General features: G+C 46.5%; 1 protein-coding gene across 3 annotated transcripts in view; it reads right to left on the reverse strand.

Annotated features, from left to right (window-relative positions):
- The window catches only part of ORC1 (origin recognition complex subunit 1), a 384523-nt gene that overhangs the window by 101770 nt on the left and 257082 nt on the right, over nucleotides 1-25671 (reverse strand). For all 3 annotated transcript variants that reach the window (XM_063938885.1, XM_063938884.1, XM_063938886.1), the window contains exon 14: nucleotides 21609-21758. In XM_063938885.1, coding sequence (XP_063794955.1) covers nucleotides 21609-21758 — 150 coding nt within the window. The remainder of the gene's footprint in view (nucleotides 1-21608; nucleotides 21759-25671) is intronic.

A 25671-nucleotide genomic window follows, 5' to 3' on the forward strand; every position in this document is an offset into this window, starting at 1 on the left:
TGTTTGTAGAAACAACAAAAGGCGGTATAACTTGAAAAATGATGTCGGAAACTTCCGCGCCTCACACCAACCTATATAGGCACGCCATATTCTGTAATAATGAGCTGCCGTAACCGGCTTCCTAGCTCGTAACATGGTTGGTATAACCGAATCTGGAATGCCCTCTCTTCTTAAGAGGGCGGTCTCAACAGCCACCCCGTCAAACGCAGCCGCGCTAAATCGGGGTAAAGGAACGGACCCTGTTGTAACAGGTCTGGACGTAGTGGGAGCGGCCAAGGATCGTCTGCGAGTAGTCCTCGGAGATCCGAGAACCAAGCTCTCCGAGGCCAATGAGGCGCCACTAGTATGACTGTGACAGACTCTCTTTTGATCCGTTTTAGCACCAGAGGGAGCAACGGAAACGGTGGAAACAGATACACAAGACTGTACGGCCACGCGACAGTGAGAGCGTCCACCGCCACTGCCTTTGGATCTCTTGTTCTGGACACATACTGGAACGTTTGGTGATTGTGTCGAGACGCCATGAGGTCCACCTGAGGATAACCCCATCGCTGAACCAACATGTGAAACACTTCTGGATTTAATGCCCATTCGCCTGGATGAAAATCCCGACGACTGAGATAATCCGCTTCCCAGTTGTCCACTCCCGGAATGAACACGGCCGACAACATCACCTGGTGGCATTCCGCCCAATTGAGGATTCGAGCTACTTCCCGCATTGCCATGCGGCTTCTCATTCCTCCTTGTTTGTTGATGTATGCGACCGCCGTCGCATTGTCTGACTGCACTTGGACAGGCTGAGAGCGAAGCATGTGCACTGCTTGTCGTAGCGCATTGTAAATTGCGCGGAGTTCCAGGACATTTATAGACAGCAATTTTTCGTGATCCGCCCAGAGACCCTGGAGCTGACAATTTTGAATTACCACTCCCCAACCTCTGAGACTGGCGTCCGTAGTTAGAATTATCCAATCCCAGCCTCCGAACCGTCTTCCTGCGGTTAAATTGTGTTCCTTAGGCCACCAGAGCAGGGATACTCTTGCCCTTGGCGACAACCTCACCCTGTGGTGAATCTGCAGATGCGAGCCCGACCACTGGGCGAGCACATTCAGTTGAAAAGGACGCGAGTGAAATCTTCCGAACTGAAGCGCTTCGAAAACTGCCACCATTGTGCCTAAGAGGCGAATGCACAAGTGTACAGACACTGTGCGTGGCTTGAGCACTAATTGTACTAGATGGCGTAGAATTTGTACTTTCTGCTGTGGTAGGTAAATTCTTTGATTGACCGTATCGAGAATCATACCTAGGAATTGAAGGCGTTGAGACGGAATTAGATGTGATTTCTAGAAGTTGACAATCCAACCGTGGTGAACCAGTACATCGTATGTTAGCAGCACATGTTGGAGAAGTATCTGTTGAGACGGTGCTTTGATGAGCAGATCGTCTAAATACGGAACTATTGTCACTCCCAGGGATCTGAGATGAGCTATCATCACAGACATCACTTTGGTGAATACCCGAGGCGCTGATGACAGGCCAAACGGTAGAGCCTGAAACTGGTAATGGTTTCTGATGAGGCTGCCAAATTGGAATGTGTAAGTACGCATCCTTGAGATCTAGCGCAATCATAAATTCCTTTGGCTCTAAACCCGCAATTACCGAGCGCAGAGACTCCATTTTGAATCTGTAGTAAGTTACGTACTGATTGAGACCCTTTAAGTTCAATATTGGTCTGACTGAGCCATCCGGCTTTGGTACCACAAACAGACTTGAATAATAACCCTGACCCTGTTGGTGTACAGGGACCGGAATCAAAACTGCCGAATCCAGTAGGGACTGAATGGCAATTTGCAGAACCGTCCTCTTGTCGTCCGACAGAGGCAATCCTGTCTTGAAAAACCGCAGAGGCGGAAGACAGTCGAACTCTATTTTGTAACCTTTTAACACTAAATTGCGGATCCACCCATCCGCGGATGTGTGGAACCACGCCAAATGGAACGTCTGAAGGCGTGCTCCCACAATCGGAGAACCGAGATGGGCTGGTAGCCCGTCATGCCACTGGCTTGTCGCCTTAGCGTCCTGGCGAGTTGTGTTGGTTTGTTGGAAACCACGTCCTCGACCACGTCTAGCAGGCGTGGCTGTTCCTCTGCCACGTCCTCGAAAGGGCTGAGGTCTAAAAGATTTGAACGAAGGTCCAGCGTACCTTCTTCTTGATACCGGTGGAGGCAATGTAAGAAAACAGACTTACCACCCGTAGCCTCAACAATCCATGCGTCCAATTCAGGACCAAACAACTTCTTGCCATTGTAAGGCAACGCCTCTATACCTCGTTTGACCTCTGCCTCAGCATGATAAGCACGCAGCCAGAGTGCTCTTCGTGCCGTTACTAGCGACGATGAAATACGAGAAGTGAGCTGACAGACGTCAGTAGACGCTGTGCAGAGATACTCTACAGCCTCACTCATTTGATTTACAAGTAGTATCAGGTTTTCGTCATGTAAAGCAGATTTGAGTTCTGTAACCTGCTGCTACATACATGGATTTTAGCATAGTTTCTTAAGCGTAGTAGCTGCTGGCACTGGTATGGTTAATTTCTTGGTAAGTTTTGACACTGAAGAATCAACTATTGGTGGATTCTCCCATGTACATGTTACGGAGTCTGGAAACGGGTAACTAGACTTAAATCTGCGAGGTATAGAAAACCGTTTATCTGGATTCCGTCGTGTTTCTACTAACATCTGATTAAGAGATTCCGACACAGGAAAACTTATCGGAGTTTTTTGTCGTTTAGTAAATACGACCTGATCATTTGTGAGAGGCTCCTCAGTTTCAGTAAACTTCAGAGACTGACGTACCGCTCTGATGAGATCATCAATGCAGGAACTGTTAAAATCCTCGCCATCTGATAAACCGCGCCCACGTGTAACTCTGTTCCGCTGTCTGAACTACCTTCATAAAGTAGCATTCTGGTCCGCGTCTCGCAAAATGAGGGATATCCAGTGGGAGGGTAACAAGCTCTTCATATTCCAGGACTATTCAGTGGAACTGACCCGGGCCCGCAAAGCTTTTTCCCCTATTTGCACTCAACTTGTCTCAGAGGGCCGCAAGTTTGGCCTGTTATATCCCGCTCGCCTGCGCATTTACGAAGGTACCTCCCACAAAGATTTCTTAACACCTGCTGACGCAGCGGCCTACCTCCGTAATATATCCAGAGAAGACAGCGCGGACATTTCTGATCTCCCTTCAGCGACAAATTGATCATTTCCTGCTGAATGTTCACCTGCAGTTTAGTAGCTCATTAGGCATAGACTGCCTTGATCTATTTTGTTAGAGCAACAATGACTCACAGGCACTATGGTAGCTATCGCTACTCCACAATTACTTTAACTGCTCTTAGATGTTGTTTTGACCGATTCTCTGCTTTTTTCTTTTGAAATATTCTAACCTAAGCGCATACTTTACAGATACAAATTGAAAAAGCGCTATGTTGGTCGGGACATATCCCATTATGCTGCATTTTCATGTTATACAGCCGTCTCCACTACATTAGCCACAGGTTGTATACTATATACCGCTCACTGCATATTGCATATATTATATCATAATATTATATTGCTTCTTGGAGCATTTGGTTATATAGCTCAGTTACTAGGGGTCTCTGGGTGGGATTTGTTTATGTATATCGCGGTGGGGAGGGGCTCCTCCTTTCCTGCTGGTACACACCGCTTAATGCCGGGGTTCGAGATTGCCACCACTGGTAGTCGCCCATGCTCGTTGACCGGAGGTCACTGGTCACAGAAATATTGGCTATTTATCACAGTATCCTCTTTTCAATTGTATGGCCTGTTATATAATACTACTTTCTATTTCTATCTCCTCTTTTCCCCACCTGTTTTGTCTCTTCCCTCCCCCCTCCTCCCCACCCCCCGTCCTCAGGCAGGTGATGATGCTCATTCCCCTTATGTGAATGGTTTACAGGTCCTCTGTTTTGCCCTTTCCTCTGAATTATGCCTAACCTGATAGTGGGATCTTGGAATGTCGGGGGCTTTAACTCCCCAGCAAAGAGACGGAAAATACTCCTATATTTAGGTAAACAGCACATAGACATGGCATTCCTACAAGAAACGCACCTAACTCCAGAGGAAACGGCAAAATTGAATGCCCTGAACTGGCGGGTTTTAGGTTTCAGCTCTTACAATTCCAAAGCCAGAGGGGTTGTCATATTGGCGAAACGTTCTGTGACCACTGAAATCCTGACCACAGTCACTGATCCTGAAGGTCGTTATGTGATACTGTCTGTTAAGCTTAATGGTAGAGTTTACACACTATGTAACGTATATGCACCCAACATTTATTCCAAAAATTTCTTTCAGTCTTTACTCGCCAAACTAACCCCCCTTCTCACAGACCCCTTAATACTCTGTGGCGATTTGAACCTTATCTCTTCCCCCTATTTGGACCGATCCCACACACCAACAAAACCTCTTTCACTACCCAAACTCGGGGTCCCTCTATTAGCCGACAGCCTACAGACGGTAGATATCTGGAGAGCTTTACATCCCACAGAGAAGGAATACACATGTCTCTCAGCGGCCCATCACACGCTATCTAGGATAGACTATATTTTACTGTCCCATGCTCTACTACCGAACGTATCAGATTCACAAATTGAGACAATCTCCTTATCGGACCATGCCCTAGTCACTGCAACGCTCCACTTCCCAGACATACCGCACTCTCCCAGATTGTGGAGATTCCCCTCCTATCTCGCTCACTCCCTGAAATTCCAGCAAAGGTTGGAATCCTCTTGGGAGGCCTTTAAAACTAACAACGCGTCACATTTAGAGGAAAATCCAATTCTATTTTGGATGACTGCAAAATCAGTTCTCCGGGGAGACATTATATCCTATGTCTCAGCTACCAATAAAAAATATGCCTCTCAATATTTGGAGTTCCAGAGACCCTTGTCGACAGCCTATCAGCAATACAAATCCTTTCCGACCCCTCAAAATCGCCTTATATACATCGAAGCCAAAGCCCACTTTGATGAATTCATGTCCTCCATGGGTAATAGATATTCATTCTCGGTGAACTATCGGTTCTACAAATTTGGTAATAAAACGGGCAAATTGCTGACGACACTCCTCATGGGCTCCCGCCCTCCCATGGTCACTCACCCTTTGTATACCCCTGCTGGCACATTAACTACTAATAATCAGGAGATTTCTGATGTTATGAAAACATTTTACGAGGATCTATATTCCTCTTCCTCAAACTCCACCCCTTCTACTCCTCCCACCCAGTCACCATGGCCCAAGAACTTTTGGGATAACCTTTCTGCTCCCCAGCTTCAGGCTTCCATGACATCACCATTGCTGGCGCCCATCTCATTGGAAGAAGTCCGGAGTGTCATTGGACAGTTTGGCAGAGATAAGGCACCGGGCCCTGATGGCTTTAGTGCCGACTTTTATAAAATTCTTTTACCCCGAATAGGGGACACACTGGTGTCCGTCCTCAATGCGATTCTGTCTTCTGATACTCTTCCTAAACACTTTAACACTGCCATCCTCAAAGTCCTCCCTAAACCTGGTAGAGACTTATCCCAACCAGGGTCATATCGCCCAATTTCACTCTTAAATCTTGATTACAAACTACTTACTAAAATCTTAGCTAACCGGATTAAATTATTACTCCCTCATATCATACATAAAGATCAAACTGGGTTTATTTGGGGCAGACACTCGGAGATCAATGTAAGGAGAGTTCTTTCTGCCATTTATGTCTCCTCCTCCTCTTCAAATACCCCTTCCTCCCTTCCAGTTATTCTATCACTCGACGCGGAAAAAGCGTTTGATATGGTGAACTGGGATCATCTTTTTTCCACACTCCTACAATTTGGCTTCCCAGTAGATTTTGTAAATCTTCTCTACACGGCCCCACAAACACAGATATCCTGCAATGGAGTTCTCTCTTCTCCCTTTGAGATTCAGAGAGGTACCAGGCAGGGGTGCCCACTGTCACCCTTACTGTTTGCAGTAGCATTGGAACCCCTGGCGATTGCCCTACGCCAATCGAGTGTAATTAAAGGAATTCAAATAGGAGATATTGACCTTCGCCTTGCCCTCTTTGCCGATGATATGCTACTATTTGTTTCAGATCCATCGAGCTCTATCCCAGAGATCCTTGGAATGATACAGGCATTCGGAGTTAGGGCGGGGTATAGGGTCAATGTGGCCAAATCAGAACTTTTACCATTAGGTCCCTCCTCACGTACTATTTCCACACTACTTCCAGATCTCTCATTCAAAATAGCCCTCACTAAGATCACATACCTAGGGATTCAAATCCCAGCAAACCTCTCCAGGCTTTATGAAGAAAATTTTACCCCTGTTCTTGCACGTATTACCGCACTACTGGATGGTTGGAAATTGTTACCTCTATCCTTGATAGGGAGAATAGCTGTGTTACAAAGTATTGTTTTCCCAAAGATATTTTACCTCATGCAGATGCTCCCAGTCCGCCTTACTAAACATGATATTCAATATCTACGGAAAAGTATGTCAAGGTTTTTATGGAAAGGCAAGAAGGCGTTCATTGCTTTGGATAAACTGATGGCACCCAAGTCCGCAGGCGGATTTGGTGTTCCAGATTACGCATCCTACTCAATGGCATCCCTATTTAGATGTGCTGCTGACTGGCTGTTTGACAGGGAACTCTATACAGACTCCGCTCTAGATGAGGCACTATTCACTCCTTACTCCCCGGGGGCATTACTCCTATCTAAACCCTCACTGATCCCGACCCACATCCTTGCTAACCCCCTTTTTAGGGATATCTATTATAACTGGCGCGCTTTACACAAGAAATTTAAATGCAATCCTGAGGAATCTATATGCATCCCGCTATGGGGTAATCCAGCTTTCCCCCCGTCCCTCCTTAACTCAAATTACCGACTCTGGAAAGAGAAAGGACTCTCAAACTCTTCCAAAGTATTTGACCCGGGAGGATCCATGTACTCCTTCACATCGCTCCAAGAGAAATATAGCCTACCCCACTCTCATTTTTTCATGTATCTACAGACACGACACTATCTAGGCTTGGCTACCCACAGGAGTACTACCTCACAAGAAACTCCCTTATCTACTAACCCACTACAGCTTTCGCTTAAAACACATAGAATAGGCCCGACACGCATTAGACAAATATACTCTATTCTGACATCTAGCACAACAGACTGTAGATGGGAAAGACTACTTCACCAATGGAGTAAAGATATACCTACTCTGACTGCCCATCACCAACTCAGTGATCATTATGTTTCTAGCTTGAAAGCCCTGGCCTCACCTTACTTACAGGAGGTCCACCTCCGTACGTTACAGAGAGCCTATATTTCCCCGAGCCAACATGCTAAGTTTCACCCCACGGAAACTGGGGAATGTCCCAAATGTCATATACGTACGGCTTCCTTCTATCATATGTTCTGGGAATGTGGTCGGATTAAACGTTTCTGGAACAAACTTCTGGCTTACATTAATAAGCTTTTGAATATACATGTAACAGCAACACCCCTATCTTGTTTGTGTGCAAATTTCTCCGAATGGCATTTAGGACCTGAGAAACGGCGAACTATACCATTTCTCACAATTTTGGTAAAAGTCTCAAAGAAAATTATTTTATCACACTGGTTGTCACCCTCTCCCCCTACACTCGGGGAAGTTCATGGTAAACTTCTACAGATACTATACTATGATAGGAAATCGGTCCAAGCCAATATAGAGGTGGGGGTTAAAACTTTTTACAAAAAGTGGGGTCTTTATATAGAGTCACGAGATCAGTCCACACAAGCCCAGATATTTAAAGTCTTTGAACAAACTGAATGGTTTCTCCATAGGAAACTATTAGAAGAATCTACCTCATAACCATCCATGCCGTTTAGGCTACTCAGTCCTAGGGTTGACCTCCTCCAGACCCTGCCAGGAGATTGATATATTCACAGCTATTTTTCCTCGATTCAATTGTCAGGAGCATCTTTCCCTCCTTCCCCATTTACCCTAATGTATTTCCCTACCCCATCTTCTTTCTTCTCTCTCTGTACTTTTTTCTCATCTTCATGTGAAAACAAATTGATTTTTGAATGATGTTTTAATGGTTAGCTTTAAGGAACATCTTCCTGAGGGTTTTATGGTACAAATAGTGCATACCTGAAACACGGGAACATATGCCTTTTTCACTACTTTTATTCCCATGCTCAGATAAGATTGTATGTTTTCTTTTCGATACAGTTTGATGTACCTACCTACATGATATAATTGTTTACTTCATCAAATGCTACCGATTTGTTCCTGTTTGACCTTATACTCTATGAAAATCAAAATAAACAGATTTATAAAAAAAAAAAAAAATCCTCGCCATCTGACTCCACTTCGCCCTCCTCACCCTCATCTTGTTCCGTGAGGTCTGGCATGGAATCGTCAGAATGCAACATAGCAGACACTGGAAAATCATAAGACATATGAAATTTATCCCGTTTACCCAAAATGGATTTGGACCTTACGCAAGGCTGAGACGCCTCCGGTAGTTCTGGCGGTCTCACCCTAGACTCAGATCTTGCCGTTTCCCGCTCCTGACGAGCGGCGGTCAATTCTGATTGTAACCTATCTAGTACATTTACTAACATACCCCACGGAGGGTCCGGTGAGGACATTGGTTGTAACACTGGAGCAGAAATGGTATTCTGAACCGAATCCACAAAACATACTGTACATGTGGTAGATCCATCCGGTAACACACTGCTACAGACTCTGCAATTATGCTTTTTAGTTTTTGCTGGTGCCTTACTCATTATGGCGACAGACAATACAATACACAAAAACAGACACTTGCACGACTCAGTAAAATAGTAGTAAGGTGTCTCTGTATATATATCTGGCCAAGTGCAGTACACGTGGCCAGTACTATGAAATGTGATCCCAAATTCCCACTAACACCCCTGCGGTGGAGTAGAGATGTAGTACTGGAACGTTCTGGAATCACAGAGGAAGACACAGGAAGCATGTTAAAATGGTTGCCATGCTATGCTTACACATATAATCCTAGTGCTGGTTACAAACTTTCACTGATTATAATTCTGCAAATATCCCTGCAGCCTAGCATCTGCTGGTGCTGCAGTATTTCTTATGCCGCTCTATTGCCCCCTTATTTATTGCCCCCCCCTCTGCCTCACCCTTGTGGTAATGCCTGCATGCTCTTTCAGATTCAGAGCAGCGGCAGCGCAGCGTGTGGGGCCCCAGCGGGTATCGCCGAGCGGATCGCCTGTGAGCCCGGGTGAGCAGCGCGTAACAGCGGTGGGACCCGGAGCAGTAGCGGCGGCCGGCGCCGTGAGCGGGAGAGCAGCGGCGGCCGGCGCCGTGTGAGCGGAAGAGCAGCGGCGGCCGGAGCCGTTTTGAGTGGGGAGAGCAGCGGCGTCCGGAGCCGTTTTGAGTGGGGAGAGCAGCGGCGGCTGGAGCCGCTGTGAGTGGGGAGAGCAGCGGCGGCCGGAGCCGTGTGCGGCGGCGGCCGGAGGCAGTCTGTCCCCGAGTTCTTTAACAATGTCCCCACACCTCGGGGCGGCAGCGGGAGCTGACCGCCCCGTTCACATACCTTCAGTCCTGCAGCTTGTGAGGAGGCTCCGACGGGGCTTCTTAGTAAGCGCCGGCCAGCCTGTGCAGGATATGTGTGTGGCTGTGAGGGAGCTCTTTCAGAGAGGCCCGACACGCCCCTGCTGCTATCAGCAGCTGCACTATCCCTGACCCTGCCTTTTGGAAGGGGGAAAGGGATGTATAAAAATAGAGAAATATAAAAATAAAAATATTCAAAGTAATTGTTACTCTTAGCCACAGAGCTGTTACTACTTCGAGCACAGAAAAAACACTGAGGTAGTACACTGAGGTACTCTGGGATATGGAGGGGTGGAGTGTTCTAAATTTAAATATTCAGTGCTGTTCCTACGGAAGCCCGTCCATATCCCAAGAGTACTCCAGTGACCCCTAGTGGATGATAAAGAAAAGCGGACCACGGTGGGTCATTATGTACCTCCGTTGCCACAGTCCCACTGGGGGGCAAGGAGCCCCTAGAATCAGAGCCCACAGCTGCTATATCCTTCCCCTCAGGTTATAGAATATAGGGATAGCAAGTTGAGTGAAAGACACGAGATGGACACCACTCAGCTATCAATGCACACACAGATAGTCACAGTTTGTACAATGCAGAGGTTATTACTAACAATAATACTGCACTGGACTAGCTTACACAGCTATATAACAATAGATATAACACTGCACAGTAAGAACTGGATGTATATCACAGGGTAATTGTACCAGAAAACCCTGACTAAATGCACTCTTTCTTACTAACACTGACTAATAGGCAGGTAGAATACTTAAGTGTCATGTAAAGTCACAGCGCTGACAACCAGGCGGCTTTACATAGGAGGATTTGCCCAAGCAGTCCCAGGAACAGTGAAGCTGAGAGATAATGGCGCCCAGACAGTGCCAGGGAGTGAGGGAGAGACAGATATGCAGCTCCAGGGCGGGAACATTTGCGGGAAATGGCGCCCTGGAGCTGGGGGAGGGGCTTCAGGTCTAAGCCTTATCCCCCTGCTGGCAAAACCACCGGGTACTGTGGGCGATATAAGAATTGGTTAAGAGAGAAAACCTGACCTGCACCGATGCCCTGGTGATCTAGTGGGATCGCCTGTACTGCCACAGTGTCCACCACCAGCGCCCGCCTCCCACTGACAGCACCGGATCGTGATAAAGACCGGGCAAGCGGGACCCACTCACCACCTTTCGAAGCGCGGCCACGCGATCCCTGAGAGCCCCCGTCGTGTGTGCCTGACGTGAAGAAAACCGGAGCCTCCTGCTGTAGTTACCCGGCAACCAGGGCTCGGGAGTGTACAGCACCGCTGGGGAGAGCTGGAGCTGCAGCAGTGAATGTCACAAGACATTTACCAACGCTGCTGCCCTTGAAGTCTTCACTTTTTACCTCATAAAAAGCTCTTCTTAGGGCTGCATGGAGCAGCCCCTCTGTTATGTGCCTGCTTACTGCAGCACCAACTACAAAACTGAGCTCCTGTGCTGGGAGGCGGGGTTATAGAGGAGGCGGCGCTGTGCATTCTGGGAACAGTCAAAGCTTTGAGCCTGTTGGTGCCTCGGATCAAGATCCTACTCTACACCCCATTGTCCAATCCTTGTGGAGCCCAGTGTACCCCGCAGCAGAAACAAACATTGTTTGATACCTGAAATCGTGTATTCGGATGTCTCCAGGACCAGAACATATCCAGCTCATCCGAAACCGAAGAAGTCGCCGAACCCTGAGGAACGTTAAGTGTTTAGTTCCGACTCCTTTACCTGCAGCACCAGACGAACTGCCGTCAAAAACGCCTCGCCGCAGGGTGGTGTAACACTCAGGTTAGCAACCTCCATGTAGAAACCTGGAAAGGAGAAATGACGGACGGGGTCTTTGGTTTTCAGTGACATTACCTGCATAAGCCGAGCTGTTCAAACTGGAGTGTGCTGCAGCTGCGTGGAGGGCTAAGCAGATGGTTCCACCGCACATAACAGGGAATTCTCTGTGTTACATTTAGGTAAATGAAAAGAAAAAATAAGAATTTACTCACCGGTAATTCTATTTCTCGTAGTCCGTAGTGGATGCTGGGAACTCCGTAAGGACCATGGGGAATAGCGGGCTCCGAAGGAGGCTGGGCACTCTAGAAAGATTTATGACTACCTGGTGTGCACTGGCTCCTCCCACTATGACCCTCCTCCAAGCCTCAGTTAGGACACCGTGCCCGGACGAGCAGACATATTAAGGAAGGATTTAGAATCCCGGGTAAGACTCTTACCAGCCACACCAATCACACCGTACAACTCGTGATACTATATCCAGTTTGACAGTATGAAAACAACTGAGCCTCTCAACAGATGGCTCAACAATAACCCTTTAGTTAACAATAACTATGTACAAGTATTGCAGACAATCCGCACTTGGGATGGGCGCCCAGCATCCACTACGGACTACGAGAAATAGAATTACCGGTGAGTAAATTCTTATTTTCTCTAACGTCCTAGTGGATGCTGGGAACTCCGTAAGGACCATGGGGATTATACCAAAGCTCCCAAACGGGCGGGAGAGTGCGGATGACTCTGTAGCACCGAATGAGAGAACTCCAGGTCCTCCTCAGCCAGGGTATCAAATTTGTAGAATTTTGCAAACGTATTTGCCCCTGACCAAGTAGCTGCTCGGCAAAGTTGCAAAGCCGAGACCCCTCGGGCAGCCGCCCAAGATGAGCCCACCTTCCTTGTGGAATGGGCCTTTACAGATTTTGGCTGTGGTATGCCTGCCACAGAATGTGCAAGCTGAATTGTACTACAAATCCAGCGAGCAATAGACTGCTTAGAAGCAGGAGCACCCAGCTTGTTGGGTGCATACAGGATAAACAGCGAGTCAGATTTTCTGACTCCAGCCGTCCTGGAAACATATATTTTCAGGGCCCTGACAACGTCTAGCAACTTGGAGTCCTCCAGTTCACTAGTAGCCGCCGGCACCACAATAGGCTGGTTCAGGTGAAACGCTGACACCACCTTAGGGAGAAATTGGGGACGAGTCCTCAACTCTGCCCTATCCATATGGAAAATCAGATAAGGGCTTTTACATGATAAAGCCGCCAATTCTGACACTCGCCTGGCTGAAGCCAAGGCTAATAACATGACCACTTTCCACGTGAGATATTTCAGATCCACGGTTTTTAGTGGCTCAAACCAATGTGATTTTAGGAAACTCAACATCACGTTGAGATCCCAAGGTGCCACTGGAGGCACAAACGGGGGCTGAATATGCAGCACTCCTTTTACAAAGGTATGAACTTCAGGTACTGAAGCTAGTTCTTTTTGAAAGAAAATCGACAGAGCCGAGATCTGTACTTTAATGGAGCCTAATTTTAGGCCCATATTCACTCCTGCTTGCAGGAAATGCAGAAATCGACCTAGTTGAAATTCCTCTGTTGGGGCCTTTTTGGCCTCGCACCATGCAACATATTTCCGCCATATGCGGTGATAATGCTTTGCCGTAACATCTTTCCTGGCCTTAATAAGCGTAGGAATGACTTCTCCTGGAATACCCTTTTCCTTTAGGATCCGGTGTTCAACCGCCATGCCGTCAAACGCAGCCGCGGTAAGTTTTGGAACAGACAGGGCCCCTGCTGTAGCAGGTCCTGTCTGAGCGGTAGAGGCCACGGGTCCTCTGAGAGCATCTCTTGAAGTTCCGGGTACCACGCTCGTCTTGGCCAATCCGGAACCACGAGAATCGTGTTTACTCCTCGCTTTCTTATTATTCTCAATACCTTTGGAATGAGAGGCAGAGGAGGGAACACATAAACCGACTGGTACACCCAGTCCCTTGACCTGGCGCAATATCTTTTTAACTTTTTGTTGAGACGGGACGCCATCATGTCCACCTGTGGTTTTTCCCAACGGTTTACCAGCATCTGGAAGACTTCTGGGTGAAGCCCCCAATCCTCCGGGTGGAGGTCGTGTCTGCTGAGGAAGTCTGCTTCCCAGTTGTCCACTCCCGGAATGAACACTGCTGACAGTGCTAGTACATGATTCTCCGCCCATCGGAGAATATTTGTGGCTTCTGCCATCGCCATCCTGCTTCTTGTGCCGCCCTGTCGATTTACATGGGCGACTGCCGTGATGTTGTCTGACTGGATCAGCACCGGCTGGTGTAGGAGCAGGGATTTTGGTTGACTTAGGGCATTGTAGATGGCCCTTAGTTCCAGAATATTTATGTGAAGGGAAGTCTCCTGACTCGACCATAGTCCTTGGAAGTTTCTTCCCCGTGTGACTGCCCCCCAGCCTCGAAGGCTGGCATCCGTGGTCACCAGGACCCAGTCCTGTATGCCGAACCTGCGGCCCTCTAGAAGATGGGCACTCTGCAGCCACCACAGTAGAGACACCCTGGTTCTTGGAGACAGGGTTATTAAGCGATGCATCTGAAGATGCGATCCGGACCACTGGTCCAACAGGTCCCACTGAAAGATTCTGGCATGGAACCTGCCGAAGGGAATTGCTTCGTAAGAAGCCACCATCTTTCCCAGGACCCGTGTGCAGTGATGCACTGATACCTGTTGGTTTCAGGAGGTCTCGGACTAGAGATGACAACTCCCTGGCTTTCTCCTCCGGGAGAAACACTTTTCTCTGGACTGTATCCAGAATCATACCCAGGAACAGTAGCCGTGTCGTCGGAACCAGCTGTGACTTTGGGATATTCAGAATCCAGCCGTGCTGGTGCAGCACTTCCTGAGATAGTGCTACTCCCACCAACAACTGTTCCTTGGACCTCGCTTTTATTAGGAGATCGTCCAAGTACGGGATAATTAAAACTCCCTTTCTTCGAAGGAGTATCATCATTTCCGCCATAACCTTGGTAAATACCCTCGGTGCCGTGGACAGTCCAAACGGCAGCATCTGGAATTGGTAATGGCAATCCTGTACCACAAATCTGAGGTACTCCTGGTGAGGATGGTAAATGGGGACATGCAAGTAAGCATCCTTGATGTCCAGGGATACCATGTAATCCCCCTCGTCCAGGCTTGCAATAACCGCCCTGAGCAATTCCATCTTGAACTTGAATTTCTTTATGTATGTGTTCAAGGATTTCAAATTTAGAATAGGTCTCACCGAACCGTCCGGTTTCGGTACCACAAATAGTGTGGAATAATAACCCCGGCCTTGTTGAAGTAGGGGTACCTTGATTATCACCTGCTGGGAATACAGCTTGTGAATTGCCGTTAGCACCGCCTCCCTGTCTGAGGGAGCAATCGGCAAGGCAGATTTTAGGAACCGATGGGGTGGGGACGCCTCGAATTCCAGCTTGTACCCCTGAGATACTATTTGCAGGATCCAGGGATCCACCTGTGAGCGAACCCACTGATCGCTGAAATTTTTGAGGCGACCCCCCACCGTACCTGGCTCCGCCTGTGGAGCCCCACCGTCATGCGGCGGACTTGGAAGAAGAAGCGGGGGAGGACTTTTGCTCCTGGGAACCTGCTGTTTGTTGCAGCCTTTTTCCCCTACCTCTGCCTCTGGACAGAAAAGACCCGCCTTTTCCACGCCTGTTTTTCTGGGTCCGAAAGGACTGAACCTGATAAAACGGCGCCTTCTTAGGCGGTGAGGGGACATGGGGTAAAAATGCTGACTTCCCAGACGTTGCTGTGGAAACTAGGTCCGAGAGACCATCCCCAAATAATTCCTCACCCTTATATGGTAACACTTCCATGTGCTTTTTTGAATCTGCATCTCCTGTCCACTGGCGAGTCCATAAGCCTCTCCTAGCAGAAATGGACAATGCACTTACTTTAGATGCCAGTCGGCAGATTTCCCTCTGTGCATCTCTCATATATAAGACTGAGTCTTTTATATGGTCTATGGTTAACAGGATCGTGTCTCTGTCTAATGTGTCAATATTTTCTGACAGTTTATCTGACCATGCAGCGGCAGCACTGCACATCCAAGCTGACGCAATAGCTGGCCTAAGTATAATGCCTGTGTGTGTATATACAGACTTCAGGATCGCCTCCTGCTTTCTATCAGCAGGTTCCTTGAGGGCGGCCGTATCCGGAGACGGTAGTGCCACCTTTTTAGACAAACGTGTGAGCGCTTTATCCACTCTAGGGGGTGTTTCCCAACGTGACCTATCCTCTGGCGGGAAAGGGAACGCCATTAGTACCTTCTTAGGAATTACCAATTTTTTATCAGGGAAAGCCCACGCTTCTTCACACACTTCATTTAATTCATCTGATGGGGGAAAAACTACGGGTAGTTTTTTCTCTCCAAACATAATACCCTTTTTAGTGGTACCTGTAGTTATATCAGAAATGTTTAACACCTCTTTCATTGCCTCAATCATGCAGTGAATGGCCTTAGTGGGCATCAGATTTGACTCATCGTCGTCGACACTGGTGTCAGTATCAGTGTCGACATCTGGGTCTGCTTGAGGTAGCGGGCGTTTTAGAGCCCCTGACGACCCCTGCGACGCCTGGGCAGGCACGAGCTGAGAAGTCGGCTGTCCCACATTTGGCATGTCGTCGATTTTCTTATATAAGGAGTCTATACGTGCACTCATTACTTTCCATAAGCCCATCCACTCAGGTGTCTGCCCCGCAGGGGGTGACATCCCTTCTAAAGGCATCTGCTCCGCCTCCACATCATTATCCTCATCAAACATGTCGACACAGCCGTACCGACACACCGCACACACACAAGGAATGCTCCGAATGAGGACAGGACCCACAAAAGCCCTTTGGGGGGACAGAGTGAGAGTATGCCAGCACACACCAGAGCGCTATATAATGCAGGGACTAACTGAGTTATGTCCCCTATAGCTGCTTTTTATATTATATATGTATTGCGCCCAAATTTAGTGCCCCCCCTCTCTGTTTTACCCTGTTCTGTAGTGTAGACTGCAGGTGAGAGCCAGGGAGCTTCCTTCCAGCGGATCTGTGAAGGAGAAATGGCGCCAGTGTGTCTGAGGGAGATAGCTCCGCCCCTTTTCCGCTGCCTATTCTCCCGCTTTTTTCTGGATTCTGGCAGGGGTATTTTCCACATATATAGCCTCTGGGGCTATATATTGTGGTATTTTTGCCAGCCAAGGTGTTTTTATTGCTGCTCAGGGCGCCCCCCCCCCAAGCGCCCTGCACCCTCAGTGACCGGAGTGTGAAGTGTGCATGAGGAGCAATGGCGCACAGCTGCAGTGCTGTGCGCTACCTTGGTGAAGACTGATGTCTTCTGCCGCCGATTTTCCGGACCTCTTCTTGCTTCTGGCTCTGTAAGGGGGGCGGCGGGACGGCGGCGCGGCTCCGGGACCGAACACCAAGGACTGGGCCTGCGGTCGATCCCTCTGGAGCTAATGGTGTCCAGTAGCCTAAGAAGCCCAATCCGGCTGCAAGCAGGCGAGTTCGCTTCTTCTCCCCTTAGTCCCTCGCTGCAGTGAGCCTGTTGCCAGCAGGTCTCACTGAAAATAAAAAACCTAAAACTATACTTTCTTTCTAAGGGCTCAGGAGAGCCCCTAGTGTGCATCCAACCTCAGCCGGGCACAAAATCTAACTGAGGCTTGGAGGAGGGTCATAGTGGGAGGAGCCAGTGCACACCAGGTAGTCATAAATCTTTCTAGAGTGCTCAGCCTCCTTCGGAGCCCGCTATTCCCCATGGTCCTTACGGAGTTCCCAGCATCCACTAGGACGTTAGAGAAAAGGTGGGTTAAAGAAGTGCAGCCTATAAAGTGCAGTGACAGACACGTCTCCCTTCTCTGTCTTCAGATGTCCCCGCTACAAGCGTACTGAGCCACCGCAGCAATTTGTCTGATGCCACACACATTCCTAAAATTACAAACAGCATTAGGAATAAGAAAGGGAAGGCAACCACCGCCCTGTATGTAGTGTACTGCTAAATTAGTAACAGGGGCCACACACGTTTCTCAGAAGCTCTGCTGGTTGTGGATAATTGCAGTCCATAGTGGGGTGGACCTCTGGATTTGCAGACGGTATGTCTATCACAGTTAAGTCATGTGGAACGAGAACCCAGGTCTGTACCTGGAAGTCCCTGGTATTATAATAAACTGCGGTGAAAGTTTTGTGTTCCACCTTATATATACAGTAGGGTCTAAGCCCCGCCCCCCCTGCTATGGCGCCTATGTAAAATCAACAGCGCTAGCGCTGTAATAGCCTGCCAAGGGGATCCCTGTAATCACTGAAAAAGCTACTCACCACTGTGAGATGACCCCAACCTTCCACGCAAACCGCGGAGTCCAGGACGAGGATTCATAAAGCCAATGCTCTGCCTGTGGGAGGTATCCCATCCCAATACAAGTCCCACAGTGCACAGATCAGCCATTGGTGATGTGTGAGAGGGTTATCCATCAGCATCTATTTCCACCCAATCTCAGGCAGCACATTGGGGAGAATACGTTGTTGGTTTTGTTGACCCATAAACTCTGTGCAATGAGGCGTGCATGAGGAGATGAGCGCCAGCACGTGCGTAGCCGCTGGGAATCCAAGTCGGGATGAAGCTCCGCTGTGTAGAGCGGGATTAAGCTCCGCCCCCCCATAAATGGCAACAAATTTAAATTTACTAGGCGCCTTGAGAATCCCCGCGATGGCCGAGCGGGGATCTGTGTGCGGGGGGAGTGCCGAAGACCAGAGCGGGGGGGGGGGGGATTGTTTGGGGGAGAATGTAAGACCGATGCCAGCTCCAACCAGGTGCGCCACCGGCTCTCTGCGCGGCTGTCTCATGGCTCAACATTAGATCAAAGTAAAGTTTGTACTCATCGCTGCTGCTTTGTAGATGGAGTGGCTGCGACACGGTGTCCGGCCACTGATACTTACCGCTGCCCGGATCTTCTGCCGACAGAGCGGCCCCGACACGCGCCGCATGCAGCGGTGTCCAGCCAGTCTCCGGAGAGTTGGTGTCTCCTTCAGCCGGGGCCATCCCGAGCTGCACGCAGCTGCGATGAGACCCCGCTGGCAGCTCCCGCGGTGCAGACTGGCAGTGGCAGAGCTGCCAGTCTGTGAGTGTAAGAAAGAATAATAAATAAAATTAAAAAATAAAAATAAAATAAAAATTCTTCAGAGAAGACCCAAGTGACCAGCGCCCTTGGGCACTAAACTAAGACTGGCTTGGATGGGGCACATAGTGGGGGAGGAGCTAGTCACATGGTTATAAATTTAAAGTGCCAGCTCCCAGTTACTGCCTACTATATCCCCATTGTATCTGCACTCCAGTGGCCCCTAGTGGATGAAGGAGAAACAAAGGAGCAAAACATTAAAACAGCACTTACAGTTCATGTACTTACAGTATGGAGTATAAGATAGTGTAAGTAAGAAAAGGAAAGTTACATGAAGTCCCTGCTCTTGTGAGCTTACAATCTAAAAGGTGAGGGGCTAACAGACCGGGGTGACACAGATGGGGTAGACAGTGAGCATAGACAAGAGGGTTAGGAGGAGAGTTGGCTGGGTTTGGTGAAGAAATGGGTCTTGAGAGCCCGTTTGAAGTTTTGTAGAGAGGTGGAGGAGTCAGAGGGGGAGAGGTAGGGAATACCAGAGATAGGAGCAGCAGATGTAAATCTTGTAGGTAGGAGCTGGAGGAGGTAATCCGCTGGCAGGAATAGATGGCGAGCATTAGCAGAGTGAAGAGGACGGGTGGGAGTGTAAAGGGAGATAAGGTCAGAGATGTAGATGGGAGAGGAGTGGGTGAGGGCTTTGTGAGTGTGAGAAGTTTGAATTGGATTCTGAATGGAAGGGGAGCCAGTGAAGTTCCTGCAAGAGAGGGGAGGTGGACGTAGTGTGTTTGGTGAGGAAGATGAGCCGGGCAGCAGCATTGAAGATAGACTGGAGTGGAGAGAGGCAATTTTCAGGGAAGCCAGATAGGAGGAGATTGCAGTAGTCCAGTCTGGAGATGACCAGTGAGTGGATAAGGGTCTTAGTGGTGTCCTGGGTCAGAAAGGGTCTGATCCGGGAAATATTTTTGAGATGGAAACGGCAGGTTTGTGAAGAAACTGAATGTGTGATTTGAAGGAAAGGGAGGAGTGGAGGATTACGCAAAGACAGCGCACTTTGGGGGCTAGAGGAGATAGTAGTGCCATCAATGGATAATGAGGTTGTGGGAGGTGAGGTTATGTGGGAGGGAGGGAAGATGATCAGCCTAGTCTTAGACACATTGAGAGACAGTTGGAGATACAATTGAGGAGAGTGAGGGAGAGGTCAGGGGAGGAAAGGTAGATTTGAGTGTCTTCAGCAGATATATTGTAAGTCAAAAGAGCTAATGAGCTCACCTAATGAGGCTGTATATAGAGAGAAAAGGAGAGACCCAAGAACAGAACCTTGGGGGACATCTACGGTTAATGGAAATAGGGGAAGAGGAGACAGAGAAGGAACGGTCAGAAAGGTAGGACAACAGCCACGAGAGTGCAGTATCACGCAGACCAAGGGAGTGAAGGACTTGCAGAAGGAGAGGGTGGTCCACAGTGTCAAAAGCAGCAGAGAGATCAATGAGAATAAGCAGAGATTAGTGGCCTTTAGATTTAGCAGCAAGGAGGTCATTGTAGACTTTTGTGAAAGCAGTTTCAGTGGAGCGCAGAGGGGAGTTGAGACGGTGGTGGGTAGAGGAGCGTGCCGACAATGGCAAAGAGGCACCGGGGGTTTCAGGACTGGGAGATGAGGTTCTTGAAGTATGACTGTCTAGAGAGGGAAAGGGCAGCAGTGAAGGATGAGAGCATAAATTTGTAATGGAGGAAGTCTGCCTTAGAGCGTGATTTCCTTCACTGTCGCTCGGCAGTACGTGAACATTATTGCAGATATCTGGTGCATCTGGAGTGTCAGGGTTAAGGTGTTGATCCATGAGGGTGAATAGTGGCAGGTGGGGGCGACAAAGTCAAGAGCAGAAGTAAGGGATGGAGAGAGAGAGAAGTGAGTCGAGTAGGAAAGATAGGGAAGTGGTGTCAATAGCCTCAATGTTACGCTTAGTGATGGTAGTCTTAGGAGGTATTGATGGGGAAGCAGAGAGAGGTAGAGATGGGGAAGCAGGGAGACGTAGGTTAAAGGGAATCAGGTGGTGGTGAGATGGGAGAACAGGGAGTTGGAGAAATCAGAATATCAGCAGTGAGCTTCCATTCACATGGGAAGGGGGAGGAGGTCCACTGGGAGAGGCCGAGCGAAGACGTGAGGATAAGGCGTTTAGTGGATTTAGTAGGGGTATCGATACGGATGTTGAAGTTACCTAAGATAATGGAGGGAATGTCAGAAGAGTGACAACTTTGCTTCCTAATTTTCTAAGAATTTGGAGGGAATCTTATATGCAGTTACTAAAGGCTGCTTTATTAAACAGAGCTGGTCACACAGCCAGGCCCACGTCACCAGAGCGCACTACAACTTGTCTCATGACTGATACACGTAACCTGCATGTTGTGGGAGATAAAAATAACAACAGACATTGTGACTCCAGCAGCTGAACTACATACACTATAATTATGGGTCAAATGCCCAAACGCAGTTCAAAAATATAGCCAGGACCGACGCATTGTTCTCCTGCACCCCCTCACTGGACCTTTGGCGTCTAGACAGAGCAGCTAGACACTTACCTGTGCCCCTGAGCGCTAGACACTGGGGCCATGCCTGTGATAGTAGTTGCTGGGTCCCCCTGGAGCTGTAGAGCTGTTTGTGGCTCTAGAGCGTTGTTACAGACATACCCAGCTATGCTGCAGGACGTATACATCAAATAATACATGGTAAAAATGAAAACATAAAATTGCAATCCCAGGATTTGTTCCAGACTCATTCAGGGGGAAAAATAATGACATTCCGGACAGGTGGGCCGCATTGGGGGAGGAGCCTGAGGGCAGTTTCTCTAAATAGTGCCCGGGCTCCAGCGTTCCTCATAGGAAGAGAGAGAAAAAGCCAAAAGGGAATAGAAGATATGAATGCAACCATTAAATTGCTATATGTAGTATATGGTGAAGAAGACTAAACAGCATTATAACAGCACATAGATCTATACATGCAAAGCAAAATAACCACTTCTCACCAGCCTGCTGGCAACGCGATTCATCATTATTCTCTCCGGCAGGTCCATAGTGTTGGCTATGGCCAGGACAATAAGCTTTGCTTGTTTCCGTGTTGGCCAGTCAAATAAACTGTACATAACGTTCTGCTTCCTGGTCCACAGCAGGTCCAACTGCAGGAGACAGAGAGACCACTGACATGCCCGGCCCAGACTGACATGGTACTGTACAGTATATAGGGTAGAGTATGGTACGTATGTAGGTTAGGATAAGGTTTGTAGGATAGGGTGTGTATAGTATGTAATGACAGTACAGTATGTATGTAGGGTATGATATATGTACAGTATGTAGGTTAGGATAAGGTTTGTAGGGTAGGGTGTGTACAGTATGGTATGATATATGTACAGTACGTAGGTTAGGATAAGGTTTGTAGGGTAGGGTGTGTATAGTATGTAATGACAGTACAGTATGTATGTAGGGTATGATATATGTACAGTATGTAGGTTAGGATAAGGTTTGTAGGATAGGGTGTGTATAGTATGTAATGACAGTACAGTATATATGTAGGGTATGATATGAACAGTATGTAGGTTAGGATAAGGATGGTAGGGTATGATATATATACAGTATGTAGGTTAGGATAAAGTTTGTAGGGTGTGTGCAGTATGGTATGTATGTAGGGTATGATATATGTACAGTACTTAGGTTAGGATAAGGATGGTAGGGTGTGTACAGTATGGTATGTATGTAGGGTATGATATGAACAGTATGTAGGTTAGGATAAGGTTTGTAGGGTAGAATGTGTACAGTATGTATGTAGGGTATGATATATGTACAGTATGTAGGTTAGGATAAGGTTTATAGGGTATGTGCAGTATGGTATGCATGTAGGGTATGATATATGTACAGTATGTAGGTTAGGATAAGGTTTGTAGGGTAGGGTGTGTGCAGTATGGTATGTATGTATGTAAGAGCACAGTACATCATGTATGTAGGGTATGATATATATACAGTATGTAGGTTAGGATAAAGTTTGTAGGGTGTGTGCAGTATGGTATGTATGTAGGGTATGATATATGTACAGTACGTAGGTTAGGATAAGGATGGTAGGGTAGGGTGTGTACAGTATGGTATGTATGTAGGGTATGATATATATATATATATATATATATATATATACAGTATGTAGGTTAGGATAAGGTTTGTAGGGTAGGGTGTGTACAGTGTGGTATGTATGTAGGGTATGATATGTACAGTATGTAGGTTAGGATAAGGTTGGTAGGGTGTGTACAGTATGGTATGTATGTAGGGTATAATATGTACAGTATGTAGGTTAGGATAAGGTTTGTAGGGTAGGGTGTGTGCAGTATGGTATGTATGTATGTATGTATGTATGTATGTATGTATGTATGTAAGAGCACAGTACATCACGTATGTAGGGTATGATATATATATATATATATACAGTATGTAGGTTAGGATAACGTTTGTAGGGTGTGTGCAGTATGGTATGTATGTAGGGTATGATATATGTACAGTACGTAGGTTAGGATAAGGATGGTAGGGTGTGTACAGTATGGTATGTATGCAGGGTATGATATGAACAGTATGTAGGTTAGGATAAGGTTTGTAGGGTAGGGTGTGTACAGTATGGTATGTATGTAATGGTACAGTATGTATGTAGGGTATGATATATGTACAGTATGTAGGTTAGGATAAGGTTTGTAGGGTATGTGCAGTATGGTATGCATGTAGGGTATGGTATATGTACAGTATGTAGGTTAGGATAAGGTTTGTAGGGTATGGTGTGTGCAGTATGGTATGTATGTATGTATGTATGTAAGAGCACAGTACATCATGTATGTAGGGTATGATATATATACAGTATGTAGGTTAGGATAAAGTTTGTAGGGTGTGTGCAGTATGGTATGTATGTAGGATATGATATATGTACAGTACGTAGGTTAGGATAAGGATGGTAGGGTGTGTACAGTATGGTATGTATGTAGGGTATGATATGAACAGTATGTAGGTTAGGATAAGGTTTGTAGGGTAGGGTGTGTACAGTATGGTATGTATGTAATGGTACAGTATGTATGTAGGGTATGATATATGTACAGTATGTAGGTTAGGATAAGGTTTATAGGGTATGTGCAGTATGGTATGCATGTAGGGTATGATATATGTACAGTATGTAGGTTAGGATAAGGTTTGTAGGGTAGGGTGTGTGCAGTATGGTATGTATGTATGTATGTATGTATGTAAGAGCACAGTACATCATGTATGTAGGGTATGATATATATATATATACAGTATGTAGGTTAGGATAAAGTTTGTAGGGTGTGTGCAGTATGGTATGTATGTAGGGTATGATATATGTACAGTACGTAGGTTAGGATAAGGATGGTAGGGTAGGGTGTGTACAGTATGGTATGTATGTAGGGTATGATATATATATATATATATATATATATATATACATATATACAGTATGTAGGTTAGGATAAGGTTTGTAGGGTAGGGTGTGTACAGTATGGTATGTATGTAGGGTATGATATGTACAGTATGTAGGTTAGGATAAGGTTGGTAGGGTGTGTACAGTATGGTATGTATGTAGGGTATAATATGTACAGTATGTAGGTTAGGATAAGGTTTGTAGTGTGTGCAGTATGGTATGTATGTATGTATGTATGTATGTATGTAAGAGCACAGTACATCATGTATGTAGGGTATGATATATATACAGTATGTAGGTTAGGATAACGTTTGTAGGGTGTGTGCAGTATGGTATGTATGTAGGGTATGATCTATGTACAGTACGTAGGTTAGGATAAGGATGGTAGGGTAGGGTGTGTACAGTATGGTATGTATGTAGGGTATGATATATATATACTGGTTGAGTCTCCCTTATCCAAAATGCTTGGGACCAGAGGCATTTTGGATATCGGATTTTTCCGTATTTTGGAATAATTGCATACCACAATGAGATATCATGGCGATGGGATCCAAGTCTAAGCACAGAATGTATTTATGTTTCATATACACCTTATACAGACAGCCTGAAGGTCATTTTAGCCAATATTTTTTGTAACTTTGTGCATTAAACAAAGTGTGTCTACATTCACACAATTCATTTATGTTTCATATACACCTTATACACACAGCCTGGAGGTCATTTAATACAATAATTTTAATAACTCTGTCTATTAAACAAAGTTTGTGTACATTGAGCCATCAGAAAACAAAGTTTCACTGTCTCACTCTGCGTCAAAAAATTCCGTATTTCGGAATATTCCGTATTTCGGAATATATGGATATGGGATACTCAACCTGTATATATATATATATATATATATATATATATATAGATATATATATAGATATACAGTATGTAGGTTAGGATAAGGTTTGTAGGGTAGGGTGTGTACAGTATGGTATGTATGTAGGGTATGATATGTACAGTATGTAGGTTAGGATAAGGTTGGTAGGGTGTGTACAGTATGGTGTGTATGTAGGGTAGAATATGTACAGTATGTAGGTTAGGATAAGGTTTGTAGGGTGTGTGCAGTACGGTATGTATGCAATGGCACAGTACAGTATGTATGTAGGGTATATGTACAGTATGTAGGTTATGGTATGTAAGTTAATATACATTATGTATATAGGTTATGGCACGGTATGTATATATGGTAGGGTATGGTAGGCTATGTATGTCTGTTATGATATATGCATTTATGTAGGTAGGTTACAGCATGTACAGTAGGCTATGGTATTTACGTATGTATATAGGTTATGGTATGTATGTATGGTAGAGTATAGTATGTATGTAGAACATGGTGCGTATGTATGTAGGTTAAGGTATGTATGTAGGGTACTGTATTTACTTTTGTAGATTATGAAATGTACGTAGGGGTATGGTATTTTATATAGGTTATGGTATATATGCAGGGATGGTATCTATATGTACAGTAATTAGGTTATGGTATGTATGTATGTATGTATGTATGTAGGCTATGATATGTAAGTAGGGGTATGGTATTTATGTATGTAGGTAGGTTATGGTATGTAGGCTATGATATGAAAGTA

The sequence above is a fragment of the Pseudophryne corroboree genome, chromosome 9 (assembly GCF_028390025.1).
Source record: "Pseudophryne corroboree isolate aPseCor3 chromosome 9, aPseCor3.hap2, whole genome shotgun sequence".
Taxonomy (NCBI): Eukaryota; Metazoa; Chordata; class Amphibia; order Anura; family Myobatrachidae; genus Pseudophryne; species Pseudophryne corroboree.